This window comes from Nelusetta ayraudi, unplaced genomic scaffold (genome assembly GCF_046127955.1).
Source record: "Nelusetta ayraudi isolate G7.1 ecotype Tasmania unplaced genomic scaffold, CSIRO-AGI_Nayr_v1 ptg000033l, whole genome shotgun sequence".
Lineage (NCBI taxonomy): Eukaryota > Metazoa > Chordata > Actinopteri > Tetraodontiformes > Monacanthidae > Nelusetta > Nelusetta ayraudi.
Window position 1 is genome coordinate 4,812,591 of NW_027466083.1, and position 15,537 is coordinate 4,828,127.

A 15,537-nucleotide genomic window follows, 5' to 3' on the forward strand; every position below is an offset into this window, starting at 1 on the left:
AATATGGATCCTTAGGTGCAATTTAAATATTGTAAAAGTCCCAAACATAAAACTGATGTTTGTGTCCCATTTCAACTATTGAATTTGGTGCTTAAAGATCCCTTATAGTGGAAATTCCATTTTACTGCTAATTCCTATTTATATGTGTTTTTATGTGTTTTTTAAATTAGATTTGAATCCCTGCATTGCTTTTGCTATCTTATGTCTCCATTCATGTCATATTTCACATATCTTCTGTGATATAAAAACTGTAGGTATGATCACCAAGGCCATGCCCTCGCCAGCCAGTCCCTGACGGACAGGACGTCTGCGGGAAGCGGACTGAAGGTCAACTGGAAAACACTCAGCGAGGTCAAAGATGAGAAAATGGGCCACGGAGAAAAGGTGCGGCATCCACCTGGACAAAACTACAAGTCAAACTATGTAGTTCTAAAAACAAAACAGCAGAGTGAAGGTTTTTCTTTCACTGTCTTTAGTTGTCAGATCCAAACATTCCCCTATCAGTAATAATAATTTAAAAACAAATCCATCAGAAATACCGAATGTGACCATGACATACGTTTGTATTACAAATATATTACGTTTCATCACGTTTATAGCATTTTTTTCCATTTCCTTTTTCCCTCATTTGTGAGATTATCTCTAAAGAAACGTCTTAGAAAGTATTTCATTCAAACTGGAACAAGGATTTGCTAGAAGTCACTGATGAACTGATTAGATTTGTGAGATTTAGTTGTTACCATGAAAAAAAAGGAAATCAAAGACAAATTGCGATGGAATCTTATGCCAACACGCAGCCACACGGAATGAAGTGGAGCTGAAATTTCATTATCTCCCGTGACAAAGGCGACTTCAGTCAGCCGTCGTGATTCTTCTTCAGAAATCCTTCATGCAAAAGAGGGAAGCTTGAGAAGCTCTCTTGCTATTCTGGACAGAGAAGGACGTGCGTTTTCTGTCTCGCTGCAGGAACCCAGAGGGAGTTTCACTCTCCTGCTCCTGCTTTTGACTAATGCCATTTCATTAATGCTTGTTTTTTATAAAGCAACGACACAGTGAATGAACAACGTCGGCACGCCGGCAGCGCAGTGCGGGAAGAAATCTCACAGAATCGGAGCGCAGACTCTGTAAACATTCATTTTTGGTGTCAAGTCTCAGAGAATGAAAAGGGTGTTGGAGTTTTGCGGTTTCGCTGTCATGCAGACAGACCCGTCGAGTTGACGGAAAGAGTTCGACTACCTGCGCTTGCCACCGCCGCCGTGCTGCAGCGGCTTTTTTTGCGATCGCGCTCTGCGGGTTTTGCGGAATCGTATTTCACTTTCAGCAGCCGCATCGCAAACGGAGCCTGTCACCTGTTTGTTTAACCGCAGGGTATCGACACGATACCGAAGGCTTTGTTACGTAAGAAAGCACCAGGAACAAATGTATTCTGTGGAAAAAAAACAAGGACTGTTTTCTGAGACTGACCCTCTTCACGGTCTCATTTGAATGGAATCATTTAGACTTGACACAAATCCAGCGTCGGTCCTCCGCTCTGGGTAAACAAGAGGCCGCTTTAGGCTGTTTGTTGCTGTGACTTTCTGGATTAGAGTCGTCCCACTCTTGTTTTGGCTGTGGGAGGATGAGAGTTGAAGCTCTCACACAGCCGACTTTCTGATCCAAACGGCACATTGTGATCGGAAAAGCACCGAAGCTCTAAAAGTGTTGCGTGTAAGACTGTAGGCAGCGTTTCTGAGCGTTTTTTTTGGCCATAATTGATGATTTTGCACAAGAATTGGAGTGGACGTGAACAATGTAAACCACTTAAACCCTCTGAAATAATGAGTTAAATTTACACGACAGCGGTCGCGCTCAACTTTTAATTAGAGGCCACGGCCGAGAAAGCCTTCCACATCAGCTCTTCCTGTTTACCCTAAGACAACAAGAAATAATGGAAAAAAATAAAGAAAAGTCAAATGATGTATTTGAAGTGGAAGAAGCCTATGGAGTGTAACATGACCTGAGGGAAATCAGCAGGGTGTGAGTCAGAGGAGGGTGAAAGAGTGGAGCGAGAAGACGGCAGACGAGTCAGACATTTCAAATCTGGGGGGGGGAAAAAAATTGGTGTTGATGGACAGAAGGGAATAAGGCCACAGGGGAAACACACAGAAGGCCTGGGGGCGGGAGGTGAGGTGGGGTGGGGGGGGGGGGGGTAGAGAACACGTGTGCGGTGCGGTGTTTACAGATAACAACGGGAAAGAAATGCAGTCACGCTTTCTTAACGCTTGAACTTTGAATATATTACAGTGCGCGCGAGAAAATGTTTTCCATAATCGACAACAACGTCTTGACTGAGAAACCTTCTGGCTTTTACTCACAAAATAACAACCAGCTACTTTTTGGTCGCTGCAAATTGACAAAATTGACAAGAAAGTTGTGTCCCTGCAGAACAACTGTGCAGGCAGAACTGAGCAAAGCAGCTTGAGTTTGAAAAAGCTCTAACGAGCTCCAGCTTCTCTTTCTCTCTTTCTCTACCCGCTGCATTTGTTCCCCCCCTGCCCCCGCGCCTTTTGCCTTGGTTTCATTTCGTCTCACAGCCGCAGCTCAGTGTGTGATTTACCTTAGCAGAGGTTAGGTAGCGGATCCTCAGAGACCCTCCATCTGCCATTGATGCCCAAATCCAAATCATTATCCCGTTATTTGAAGGAACCCAATTTGACATTCTACCACACACACACACACACACACACACACACACACACACACACACTTACCCTCGAGTCCGTGTGTTTGTACATGCCGTCAGTGTACGAGCCATTTCTAATTAATGTAGCGGACGCACACGCACGTGCTTGTGTGTGAGGCGTGTGTGTTGTGCGCGAGTGTGCGTTTTGGGAATGAGCATTAAAGTTGACGTGTGCAGCCACGTCAATTATGTGGAGTAGCTTTTCACTTGGTTGCCCTTCCACATACAAATTTTAATTGCATTTAGGTGCCAGAAGGTGACGCAGCGGTTTGGTGTGATAAGAATTGCAACTATTTTGAGAATGGCGTGTTTGTGCGTGTGAACCTTTGGGTGAGCCTGCGCGGGCCGTATCTTCCCCTGTTAGTGTGTCTGGGAGCATTTATTTCTCCTTCTCCTTGTTTGTTTATTTTTTTTTTTTTGGTAAGGGGGGGGGCCGAGGCATTAGTCATGCTACTCTTGCGGGTTCTCCTCGGCGTGCGTGAGGTCAAGACTTTGGCCCCCGAGGCCTTTCTGAGTGCACAGAAGAGAGGCGATGACAAAACGCTCGGGGAGCCACGCAGTCGCCGGACGCTCCTCGTCCAGCTGACCTCCGTCTCGACCATCCTCCGTCAGCGTCTCCCGACAGCGCGAGTGCTCGAGAAGTCCTCCCCACCCACACCCCACCCCTCCCCGGCCCCCCCATTGCCTTCCCACCATCTTCTGCTTCTTCCACCCTTCCAGCGTCTCAGTCTGCTCGTGTCTGCAAAATGTGATGAGGCAGGCAAGCAGGCGGAAAACATGGGAGCGCAGCGTCGAGGGGCTGGAGAGGAGGGGCCGTCGCTACGGGGGGAAAATGTCCTAATTAAAATAAAAAATTCTCCTTGGTAAGTGGTTCGGGGAGGGTTATCGCTGGGTGGCATGGGGCGCCGGCTAGATGGATGGATGGGTGGACAGATTATGAGGCGGGGTGAGTCAGTGTTGAGCTAGTGGCGAGTGAGGGAAGCGGGGGTGTTGGTGAGGGGGGTGGTGGGGGCTTTAAGTCTGACTGACAGGATGCGCAGAGGTCGCGAGGGACTCGGGACGCCGGCGCACAACCTTCAGGAAGGGATGCAGGAGAGCAGCGGAACCTTCAGTGTGGGCTGCATCCAACCACTGAGCCACTGCTCTCTCTCTGTGTGTGTGTGTGTGTGTGTGTGTGTGTGTGTGTGTGTGTGTGTGTGTGTGTGTGTGTGTGTGTGTGTGTGTGTGTGTTTGGCCGCCGTCCTAGAGAGAGCCTTTGATAGACTCATTTAGGGCAACATTAGTAATGAGCCTGGCCCGCCGCTGCCGGTCGTCGACTTGTTTAGAACGCATTTTAAAGCATCACATTTAGAATTCTGGCTTTAATTCTAACATCTTGTTGGAGACCTGCTCTCGTGGTAGGAGATAAACCCTCCGGTGGTGTGAAGAAAAAAGGTTGTGTTTTTTTTGCTCTCTCTCGCTCGCTCTCTCTGCCTCCATCGTTTTATTCTCAGGCTTTTATATCGCGTTTCGCCATTGTGTTGTTTCTGCGCCTGTGTGTGTGTGTTGCAACGGGGTGCACGCCCGTCGTCACTGCTGCTACCGAGTGAGAAGCAGTTCATCTGTTGTTTGCATTCTTCATATTTATATTTATGGAAATGGAATGCTGTGCATCTCTGCGGGATGAGAGACTAACCCCCCCCCCCCCACCGCCCCCACTCCCCGTACCCCCCACCCCCCACCCCCGCCCGACTCTTCCACTGCCGGAATTTGCATTTGTTTTCTTGTCCGCTGTTGATTTTAACCGTGCGAGTTTAGGGTGCTAATATCTCTTGAAATCTACGCAGCATTGCTGCATTTTAATTAGACTTAGTTTGGCTGTTTTTTCGCCCACATTAAAATTCGCAAATCAACGAAAAAAGTTTTGGCACGTCGTGGCCGCCTCGCGTGCATGTCCGTCTGGACCTCGTGTGCATGTGACCTTGCACGCTGGCCAAGTGGACATGCCGAGTGAGCGCAATTTAGGTGCGGGCGGAGCGGGAAATTCATTTTTATCTCGCATCCATTATGCAGAGAAGCCTCAAAATCCCTCCGCTATTGCTTTTCAGACTGTTCCAGGAATGCTTGGAGAAGATGAGAGACTTGTAAACAGGGAGCTGCTACCAGCTGGAGCGACTCGCCGGCAAGCAGATTCACCAGCAGCCAGTTTGATCTGACTTCATTCTAATTGCATCTCATTTTTCTGTTTTTGACCTCAGCCATATTCAAAACGTTGAAGGGTGTATTTTCACTCTTCCTTTGCTCAGTTTACGCCGCTCAGTTGATCTACTTTCGCTTTTTTTGATTGTAGGCCAGCACTAACACTAAAGAAACGCTAGAATTAACACTAAGAAACTGGTTAAGCCGACTTCCAGCATATTTAGACATAGTTCAACTATAAAATGGCAGAGGCTGTCATGCGCCAAAGAGGAAATGCAGAAGATATTTTACTCTAAGCAGGATGGAACAGATGCTTTTGTTGTGTCATCAGTTGTGTTGATTGATATTCAGTGGTTTGCTATTGTTGTAATTTGAAAGCCACAATGTTGTAAGTAAATGTTAGTTTCCACTCTTTTTCCTCCTTCATTCTGCTTTAGTTTGAAAGTTCCTTCTGGCAGGGAACTAAAGGCCTGTCCAGTTATAAAGTGGCCCACCCAATCCAATTCAAATCCATTTAGTGCCAGCACTCCTACTTCTGCTGGCTATACGTGTAAAATATAACATGTGAAATCACAGTGGTCACTGTAATGACACCACAGGATACAGCAAAGAAGATTCAAAAATTCAAGCAAGAGAAAAAAACATCAATGAGAACTTATTAGCAGTGAGTTGTGATTGCATGTCTTTGATTGGAGCTTTATTTTATGTTTATTACAATTTGTGAATAATTGGCCAGCAGGCCGTGCTTTTGTATCTTTGGTGTTTCTCTTCATGTAGGATGAGAAGAAACGGTGGCTGAAAGTTTCTTTCGCCCTTGTTTTCTTTGTGTGTGTTGTGCAATTTCTTTCCCTGCTGGAACCGGTCATCGCATCCGTCCCGCTATTCTAAGTTTGCCGCTTGTGTCGTCCAGACAAGTGGTTAGTCACTGCGTTCTCGCAGCGCTCGGCCACCTGGACTCTTACTCACCATGGACAGATCCAGCATCCTACACAAACAAACACGCTGAGATGCTGTTCTGCCGCGCTGCCTTCAGGGTAAAACCTTGTGAAGGGCCGTCCTGACTGCGCTCAGATCTCCGAAAAGTCCAAACAGGACTGTGAAATCATGTCAACCTACATCCTGTAACAACCCAACAACATTCTGGAAGAGCGGGGGACGTAATGGTGTCATCAGTTTCACTCAGGTGCTCCCTTTATTCTTAGGTATGGTTTAAAACATGACATTTGGCCTTGACGTGAAGAATAACTGGCTGTTTTTTTGCGACTCTTGAACGTGTTCAGTGTCTGTGTCGCTTAGTGGGTTCAACTGCCACACATCCTTGGACATAGAACTTTGATTTCCTGTGGAAAAGTTGTATTTCTGAAGTCTTCAGACGGAGTCAAAATGGTATTTGTTGTGCAGTTTTAATGGAACTCGATGCAGTTCCAAAGGTCAAGGTACTGTCGTCTTCTAACTCGCCAGCTCGCTGTGCTAACAACTGCAGGCTGTCACTTGTCACTCCACTGGACAGAAACGGAGCGATCTGTACCGTTGGCCTTTGTGTTGCATCACCTCTCTGATGATCCGCTTCTGTGTTGAGTGAATTCTTCCTGTCAGGGTCCAGTGTCGCTCTGTGCCAGTCAATGCTTCTCTTCTATATCAACCTTCAACTCTGGAAGATTTTTATCTTTTCAAACGCTGGTATGATTTAGTTTCCACAAGTGAAAGTCAGATGTTGAGGTTTTGGTTAAGCTCATGTGTGACAGTCAGCTGCCACTCAAACACATTCTAACAATCCCATAAAGGGGAAACTAAAGCACCATGTTCGGCTCAAATTGATTTACAGAATTATTTAACAAATGATATGTAGAATAGTTTACCTCAGCACTGTTGACTCTATGACTGTTAGTGTCATTCAAACTGTAAAAGTCTTTGTGTGTGTGTGTGTGTGTGTGTGTGTGTGTGTGTGTGTGTGTGTGTGTGTGTGTGTGTGTGTGTGTGTGTGTGTGTGTGTGTGTGTGTGTGTGTGTGTGTGTGTGTGTGTGTGTGTGTGAGAGAGACTTGATAATCAGATGACTCTTCCTCTCTGTTGGAAACGCAGGCCGACTACTTCAGCTGCGTGGCGACGCTGCTCTACATCCGCAAGGAGACCTGTCTGTACAAGGCCTGTCCGTCGGGCGACTGCAACAAGAAGGTCATCGACCAGCACAATGGGCAGTACCGCTGTGAGAAGTGCAACAGAGAGTTCCCCAACTTCAAGTACAGACTCCTGCTCTCCGTAAGTGCGGCTGCTTGTGCGTCGGAGCCACTGCCTGTCCGTCACCGGGATCATTTTTGCGTGACTATCTTTGCTCACGTTCCGTCCTTCAGGCCAACTTAGCCGACTTCAGCGACAACCAGTGGGTGACGTGCTTCCAGGAGTCGGCCGAGACTCTGCTGGGCTGCAGCGCCGACACACTGGGGCAGCTCCGGGACACGGTAAGACGACGGGCCGACTGCAGCCCCGTGGATGTGGAAAGCTTGTTTGCAATCAGGTACATTTACTTAAGCAGGCTGCCATCATGACTTGTGTCCACTCTGTGTGTGTGTGTGTGTGTGTGTGTGTGTGTGTGTGTGTGTGTGTGTGTGTGTGTGTGTGTGTGTGTGTGTGTGTGTGTGTCCAAGGATGAGGACGCATTCAATGAAGTCTTCCAGAAAGCCTGCTACACAACGCACATCTTCAGAAACAGAATCAAGCTGGAGACGTACAATGTAAGTAGCCGACACCTCATCGGCCACGATGCAGCGCAGGCTGATCTTGGCATTAATTAAAAATAAACAGGAAAACGTAGAAGAGCGAGAGACACCGAGCAGCCCACACATCTGTTGCTGTCGAAGTTGTCGCCGCAGCGCTGAATAAAAATGTTGTGAGCCACTATTTATTCCTGGTGTGCTGTTGCAAATGCAACATTAATATGGTTGGAAATGCACTTAAATGATGTGACGAAGGCTCAGCTTCCAGATCCCGCCTATAGCACGAGAAGACAACTGGCAACCGTGTGATCCAGAGTCTCGGAAAGGCTCGACGCAATCACAGACGCGTCGGCCTCGCGACAACAATCCCAAAGTGTTGCAATTACAATCACAACAGCAGTTGTTGCGTCGACGCTGCTCCTCGGGATGACACAAAGCAAATACAGCTGCAGACTCATCTCTCTTAATTAGGTGCTAATTAGCATTTAGCCATTGTCTGCCTAAGCCTAATTAGCATCATTATTTCGAGCCTGATTCGCTAACTAGGGGCACATACCGGGGGTACGAGAGGAACGCAGTGATGATGATGATGGTGGTGCTGATGATGATGATGGTGAAGGTGGCGTCGTGACCTCGGCAGGGTCTGGAACGCAGTGCGATCCACGTCCACAAGTCACGCTCCGCACATGGGCAGTACGTGAGGGCGCTGTGTGTCCAGCGGCGCGCAATTAGCGTCTGCGTGTTCTTTGCGTGTCCGTTGTGCAGCAGCACACGGCAGACAAAGCGGTTACTCACCGACCTTGGCAGGCGCTGAGGGCTGCACCAGCAGGCCGCAGCGCACAGCATTGTAATGGTTTGTCGTCTTTTATGGCTTGGATTTAAGATTAAGCCGGCGATGAGTCGAAAACATTGGCTGACAAATACATTGCAGGACAGATTAAAAAAATAAATAAAAATCAAGAGCAGATTAATGTAACCTGCAGTAAACATGCTCATGTTTGATTGTTACGTTCGCGTCGTCGTCAGTTTCATGACGTTTTTTTTGCGTAACGTCGTGTTGCATCGCAGTGAAGACCACGGAGGGAGAAACGCGAGTTACTCGGCGCTCGACGCTGAAAGTTTTGGCGATGCTGCTCTCCACTTGTGTTGATCGCTGAGTGTTATGCAGAATTTCCGAGCAGCGGAAGCGAGAGTCTCCGAGGAGACGCCTGGTCTGCAGGAGGCTCATCAGCACCGTCTGAATTTATTTTCAGCAGGTGCCACTCAAAGTTGACTGTTTCCATTTCAAAGCGGCTCGATTTTAAAACAGCGAGCGTGGAAGCGTGTCTCTGCTGAGTTTGTCTCTTCTTCTCTCTCTCTTTTTTTTGTTCTTACCTCAGCTCTTTACGATAGACCCGTCAGCGCGACAGGAGACTTCTGCCTTCAGCGCCTTCATAAAAATAGAACAGTGAGATTAATGACGCCCCAAAATAAAGAACTGAGCCGAGGATCATATTTTAAAGGAACTTATGGGATCTCCTTCAGCCGGAAAGCTCACTTTTCCTTCTTTATTGTACTGATAAACTGCGAGACTTTCTCTTTCAATCATCAGTCGTTTCCTCCTGCGACGACTGGAGTCTGCTCACAAACACAACTACAAACGGCATAAACACAGCAGCTGTTTCTGCACCTTCCTCCCCTTCATCTCCTGCAATTTGCTGTGTACTATTTGATGATGCGTAAATATCCATAAACAGGAACAGAAGGCAACATGAAGAGCCGCCATGCCTGTTTTAGCGTCCGCTCTGGTTCCTTATGTGTTGTCCTGCAGTCGTTCTTGAATATTGTATCTAATGCTCTAATACTTTACTCTGCGGCAGACTCTCTCTCCTGGCCGAGAGCACGGCCGGAGCTGTATAGACCCGTCTGTACGTTTCACAGAACTCTCACTCACAGAGAACCCGCCCCTGTTCTACATTATTCATAGCTTCATTAGCCCAATGACTCCGCGGGGATCCGCGGCTTTTTACTACATTGTGTTTTTTTTTTTTCAGCTGGCAGTCTCATTATTTCTGTGTGAAATTGTGGTGCGAGTTAGAGGTGTGTGCTCGCTATCAGTGTGTTACGCTCTTCAGCCCGCCCACTGCAGTGTCACTGTTTAGCCTAGAAAGCCTTTAGAATGTTTCGGAATGCACTTTTCAATTAGTCGGGTGCTTCCCGGCGCCTCCGCAGGCCCGTTCCAGTGTTCAGTCTCAACCTTCGTCCCACCTTCGGCTCCATGTATTTGTCAATCCTCAGGTAGTTTTTTTTTTTGCAAGATGCTAATTGAGTCGTCAAATTGCTTCGCGATAATGAGAAAATCCTCCGTGCCGGTAATGGCGGCTGCATTACTAATTGATTAATGAATCATCTCTGCTGTAACGCTTCCCCGGTGTTGAAGTCTGCTTGGACGGAAAAGATATTTTCTGGAAACGGGAGCCGCAGCTGTCTGTTCATTTCCAAGCGTTGCTCATTGTCGTCTCCCGTCGCTGGTTGCCGTTTGTATCGCGCGGCCTGAGATTGCTCAATGGAAGCATGTCCTCCTATGATAGAATTTGACTGACGATGGGAAATAACACAATAATATAAAGGATATAATCAAAATGAAAAAAAGTCACCAAAACATTTTAGCGTGCGGCACTTCACCTTTTTCCTTTCTTAATTTCGTTTTTTCCGTCTGCAAAATTAAATTGACCTAATTCACTTCCCTGCTTGTGCTGCAGTGCAAACTTTCTTCCCTCCGCTCGCTCCCAGGACGTTGCTGCTGTAATTCTGTTAGTCACTGCTCTGCATTTCCATTACGGCAGCTGTAGAGTCGCCTGGCTGCCAGTTCACATCAGAGGGTGTTTTGTGATCACTGCAGCTGTGTGTGTGTGTGTGTGTGTGTGTGTGTGTGTGTGTGTGTGTGTGTGTGTGTGTGTGTGTGTGTGTGTGTGTGTGTGTGTGTGTGTGTGTGTGTGTGTGTGTGTGTGTGATGTGCTGAAGTGGCGATAAACACATCAGTGCTTGAAACGTCGCAGGTCTGTTTTATGCTCTTGATTTGGTTGGAGCCAAACATATTCGTCGCCTGGGTCGATATCGGCACTGCGGCTGCTTTTCTCAGAATTCTTGCCGTGTATTGCCCTCTTTAAGGGACAGCTGCGGCTTCCTGCAAGATTTATCACAAATTCACTTTTTTGTCATCTTTGTTCCACCACATAAAAATTTCAATGTGGCTTGTCAGCGCTCGGTTGTTATACAAAAATAAGAGCAAGAAATAACAACAACCAGCGTTGTTAAATGGAGTCGATCACGATCAACTGCAAATTCACCAAAACAATTCTCAGATTGATTGGCATATCAATCTATAAAAATAACTGTTTTGTTTTCATCTACTGATGGTAATGAAAGTTCTTATATTTGCGCTGAGAGCTGCTGTGTGTGACGCTACTAATCCCTGGCCACTCGGAACCAGGATCTGCTCTCAGTTTTGTGTTTTTTCACCCTCACGTCTCAAATTTAAGACCGAAGTGGCTTGAGTGGGAGTCCCATTGATGTCGCCAGTCGCATTTTAGTGTCGCCAGTCGCATTTTACCGGTGCACGTGTCCCAGCAACCCTGCATTGTGCAACGCAAGCCCTATAATAGTTCAGTGTCAGCACCCCCAGAAATTGTGTTTAAAAGTTGTTTTTACAATGCAAATTTGTCTTTGACTAACTCAAACATGTCCAAGACGGAGTCTTGACCCCACTGTAAAGACCCCACTGTAAAGCTGCATGCCCAGCAACGCCTTGAGTGGCACCCTGGAAAAGAGGAATTAACGTCTGAGCGGAGAACCAGAGAACCATTCAGAATGCTTTCTTCAAAACAGAGGCTGGAGAACCCTTGAGAGGAAAACACCAGCAGTGCGAGGAGGTCCGCAGCCACAGAGGAGCAGCAATATTCATGGCCTGCAAAAAAAAAAAGCTTGCAGAAACACTGAGAAAGACATTGTGCGCTGTAGTGTATCCTCCCGTAACAGGGAGCTGCTCGCAGACGGACGTACGGCTGCGGCCAGCGAGGTGTATCGATGATTACATCAGACATCCGTCCGCAGCTCCTCTGGTTTTAACACTGCGCTGGATGAAAAGTGAGGAGAACGGACGGATTACGTAAGCCGCCTCGCGCTCATTTGCGACTCTGGGCTGCTGGCGCCGCTAATTTCGCGGCAACTGCAGCGCAGCCGGCGAACAGAGGACTTGACGTAACTCTGCGAAATGCTTGATTTTAACGCACAGCTGTCTCATTGCCCCGCCTCCGTCTGCAGGACGAGAGCCGGGTGAAGGTAACCGTGATGGACGTCCAGCCGGTGGACCACCGGGACCACAGCAGGAGGCTCCTCAGCAACATCCACCAACTGGCCAGATGAACTGGCAGCCGACCCCCCCCCACCCCCCACCCCCCCTGCACCTCACCTCCCCCCCCTCCCCCCTCCCATCCACCCACCAGGGAGGAAGATAAGAGTGGATCTGTGCGAGGCAGCCGAGGGTCGGCCGCTGATTCATCTGTGCAAATGGCAGCCAGACAGACCAGTGATATCTGGTTACTCACTTCTGGCAGCAGGACGGAGGGATTTTGTGAAAACAAGTTGACCTTCTATTTTAACACCGTTGTCTCATAGAAGCCAAACTTTAAAGTCTTTGAGACCTTTATTATAGTGCTTTATTTTTTTTTAAATGTATACTTTCATGCTTTTTACTTTTCTTTTTTTGTTTTATTTTAGTGAGCTGTCGTGTCCTTGTTGATGTATTTTATTGTTGGATTTAAAAGCTGGTGGTTTGTGTCTTGGCTTGTAAAAAGAGTTTGCTGTGAAAATTACAAATTTCAATGTAGGGATAAAAAACAAATCATGGAAAGAAAACAATAATGTTTCAGAAGAGAATTTGCACTACTGCTCATTAAAACGGCTAAACACTGTAAATGTCTTGGCTCCCCCCCTCTCTCCCTCCCTCCCTCCAGACATGCTGAAGGTTTACGACAAAGCAGCAGTTTTCGTAGGAAGCTTATAGCAGGAGGCTGTAAACATAGCTGAGCACAGCTGAACACAGGCCACTGCTTTCTGGACGGCAATGGAGTTGTTTTTTAAATAAAGCATGTAATTCAACTCCACCAGAGTCCAGGATGAAAAACAATTAAAATCCTGAAAATGCCCACGATGTTTGACCACTAAAGAATTCTGGACGTTTCAAAGTAGAAGGGTCGAGTTAGGTCAACTGCTACTACTTGTTCTTGTGATCTTGAAGACGTTTCGCCTCTCATCCGAAGGGCATTTTCAGTTCTTCAGAACTGAAAATGCATCTTCAACATCACAAGAACAGTTGCCCTAACTTAACCCTTCTACTTTGAGATGACCTGGATGACTGAGAACCTTCAAAGACATCCGGACGTTTCACTGATGAACTCGGAACTTAAGTGAACGTCTAAATTTAACTGCGCGTCTCGTCGCCTCGAACCGCCGACTGTTGCCGTGAGCGAGCACTCAGAGTCTATCAGCGGCGCAGCAGGCCTCTGCACAAAGGTGTGGCTCAAGGGCAGGACGCTGATGTACGCTGGCAGCAGGCCGTCCACCTCCCCAGGTCGCTCGCTCACTCACTCAGAGCGCCATCAGCACCGCCTGCTGCCTGCCATGCCACCTCTGTGAGTGACTGGGGGAGATTGTAAACACGCACACACACACACACACGCACACACACACACACACACACACACACACCCTTTTTTACCCTGGTGTCACCTTTCTTTTAACTTTGCTCTCACCTTCCCTTCCATCTGCACTGTTCCGCGCTCTTATCGTCCTGTTTTTTGAAAAACAAGAACTTAAAAAAAATAAACTGCACATAAACCAACGAGATGCAGAGAGGCTTTTATTTTGGACTGCATGTTCCCATTAAGTGGACCAGGATGAAAAGGAGAAGCAGAAGTGGTCCTCAAAAACATGTATGAAAAAAACCAAACAACTGTGGTCATCAAAACATGAAGAATTAATGTGGTTGCTACTGGGGGGGGGGGGGGGGGGTCACTTCACTCTGAAATGGTGCCAGCTTTTAGAATCAAATCATGTTGAGGAAAAGAGAAACAAGTGGGAAAAAAGAGTCTGCTGATGTAAGCAGGTGCAGCAGCTGCGACCGTGTGTTCCTGTTCAGCCTAAAAAACACAGGTCGGAACGTCGGTTTCTAACTTAATCACTCGCCGGCCATGGACCAAGTCTCCAGCCCTGAGGCATTATGGGCCAGAGGAGGACACCGTGCAAAGATTAAGCCACTCCCCCTCCCCTCCGTTCCTCTCCCCCCTCGCTGTATTATCCCTGGAGAACTTTATCTGAGCGTGACGTTGCAAAGTGAGTCGCTGGGAGGTTTTGTCATATCTTCTCTCTGGGAACGCGGGACCTCTCGGCCTGGTGAATACGCGCTCCGCCTCTATCTGCGGACGCTGTGTGAGGCTGTGAAGACGGCCAATGGAAATGAGCCAGCGGTTATCGCAGAGGTTGTGCCCCCCCGACCGCAGTCAGTCTGACCGAGGCGCTTTATCGGGAAATGCACTGTGGTTCAAGCCAGTCCTCCTACCTGTGTGTGTGTGTGTGTGTGTGTGTGTGTGTGTGTGTGTGTGTGTGTGTGTGTGTGTATCTCACCAGCATTCATAAGAAACCACAAACACAGTGGCCGGGTGTTTTACATTTAGACGTTAGACGTTACTTATACATACCTTTATCTTCATTTATCTTAATTAAGAAAAAAAAGGCAAATCAACACAATTATTAATAGATTTAGTTAGAAATGCAAACTTGGAGCTGGTTGGGAAATGAAGGCTTTTACTTTGAAAGGACCAATGCCTCTTTAAATATCTTAAGAAGTGCGATACAAGGATTTTCAGCTTTAAAAAAAAGACCTTTGATATTTATATTGAAATCAAATTTTATTTGCTTCAACAACCTTTAATTTATGTGAGAAGAATTTAAACCTTCACCTTCATCGTTCGGTTGTGTTCATTATGTCTTCAGTTTTTCATCGGTTTGTGTCTGTATTTTGTGCAGACAAGAGTTTTGTTTGTGCAACCTTGACATGGTCTGCCGAAACATGTCAAGGTGGGACAAACAGAACCCTTGTCTGTACAAAAAAGAAGGACAGAAACCTTCACCTGTTTCCTTGTCGGTGTCACAACACTGCAGTAAAAATTCTAACATAGTCTTGGAATTGTACAAGTAATTAGACGACTGTTATCCGGAAGGTTTACAGTGTGACGCTGTCGGGCAGAAGCTCAATGCAACAACGCTGCCATGGCTTTCCGTCGATGGAAGAAGACAAATGAAATGCCAGTATAGGAGAATCATTTGTCCTATACCTTTCATGATCGTCACATGGTGCTGTGATATTCTGCAGCACAGCAGCTGAATGGAATGTCTTTCTTCATATAAAAAAAAAAAATGCATGTCTTTCTTATTAAAAACATCAGCAGGTGATGCAGCTGCAGCGCTGTATAAATTCTGCCGTATAGGGAGAGCCGCTTCACAGCACTGCCGTTTTATTGACTAACTCTTGATAGCGTTGCAGGCCATGATGCCATGTGTTGTTTGTTTGCAGGGCTGCAACGTGTTTGTCATTCAGACACGAACGGGCACCTGATGTTATCCACTGAAGTCACTGTACGAAAAAAAAAAGCTCAGTAATTGAAAGGTTGTGAGCAGGATGGAGAACTTTCATTGGGACGCCTGCGGTCGTGGGGAACATCCCGACAAGCATGGAGACTTCACGTAGGTGCCAACGGTGCTGAGTATTTATAGTCACTCTTCCTGTGTGTGTGTGTGTGTGTGTGCGCGTGTGTGTGTGTGTGTGCACGTGTGTGTGAGGTACCAAGGGCAGAGCTCAGGTTCTGTAGGATTGTCTGCTGTTTCGT

The 15,537-nt window shown here is 47.1% G+C and overlaps 1 protein-coding gene across 3 annotated transcripts in view; it reads left to right on the forward strand.

The window, feature by feature from the left end:
* The window catches only part of LOC142891864 (replication protein A 70 kDa DNA-binding subunit-like), a 36,597-nt gene extending 21,261 nt beyond the window's left edge, over positions 1–15,336 (forward strand). For 2 of the 3 annotated variants that reach the window (XM_076031779.1, XM_076031777.1), the window contains exons 13-17: positions 255–384; positions 6,981–7,157; positions 7,250–7,357; positions 7,544–7,630; positions 11,915–12,756. In XM_076031779.1, coding sequence (XP_075887894.1) covers positions 255–384; positions 6,981–7,157; positions 7,250–7,357; positions 7,544–7,630; positions 11,915–12,016 — 604 coding nt within the window. In that variant the 3' untranslated portion in view covers positions 12,017–12,756. Of the gene's footprint in view, positions 1–254; positions 385–6,980; positions 7,158–7,249; positions 7,358–7,543; positions 7,631–11,914; positions 12,757–15,224 lie in introns of those variants that run through there. The other variant, XM_076031778.1, reaches the window with a different exon arrangement.
* Positions 15,337–15,537: the final 201 nt, after the last annotated feature.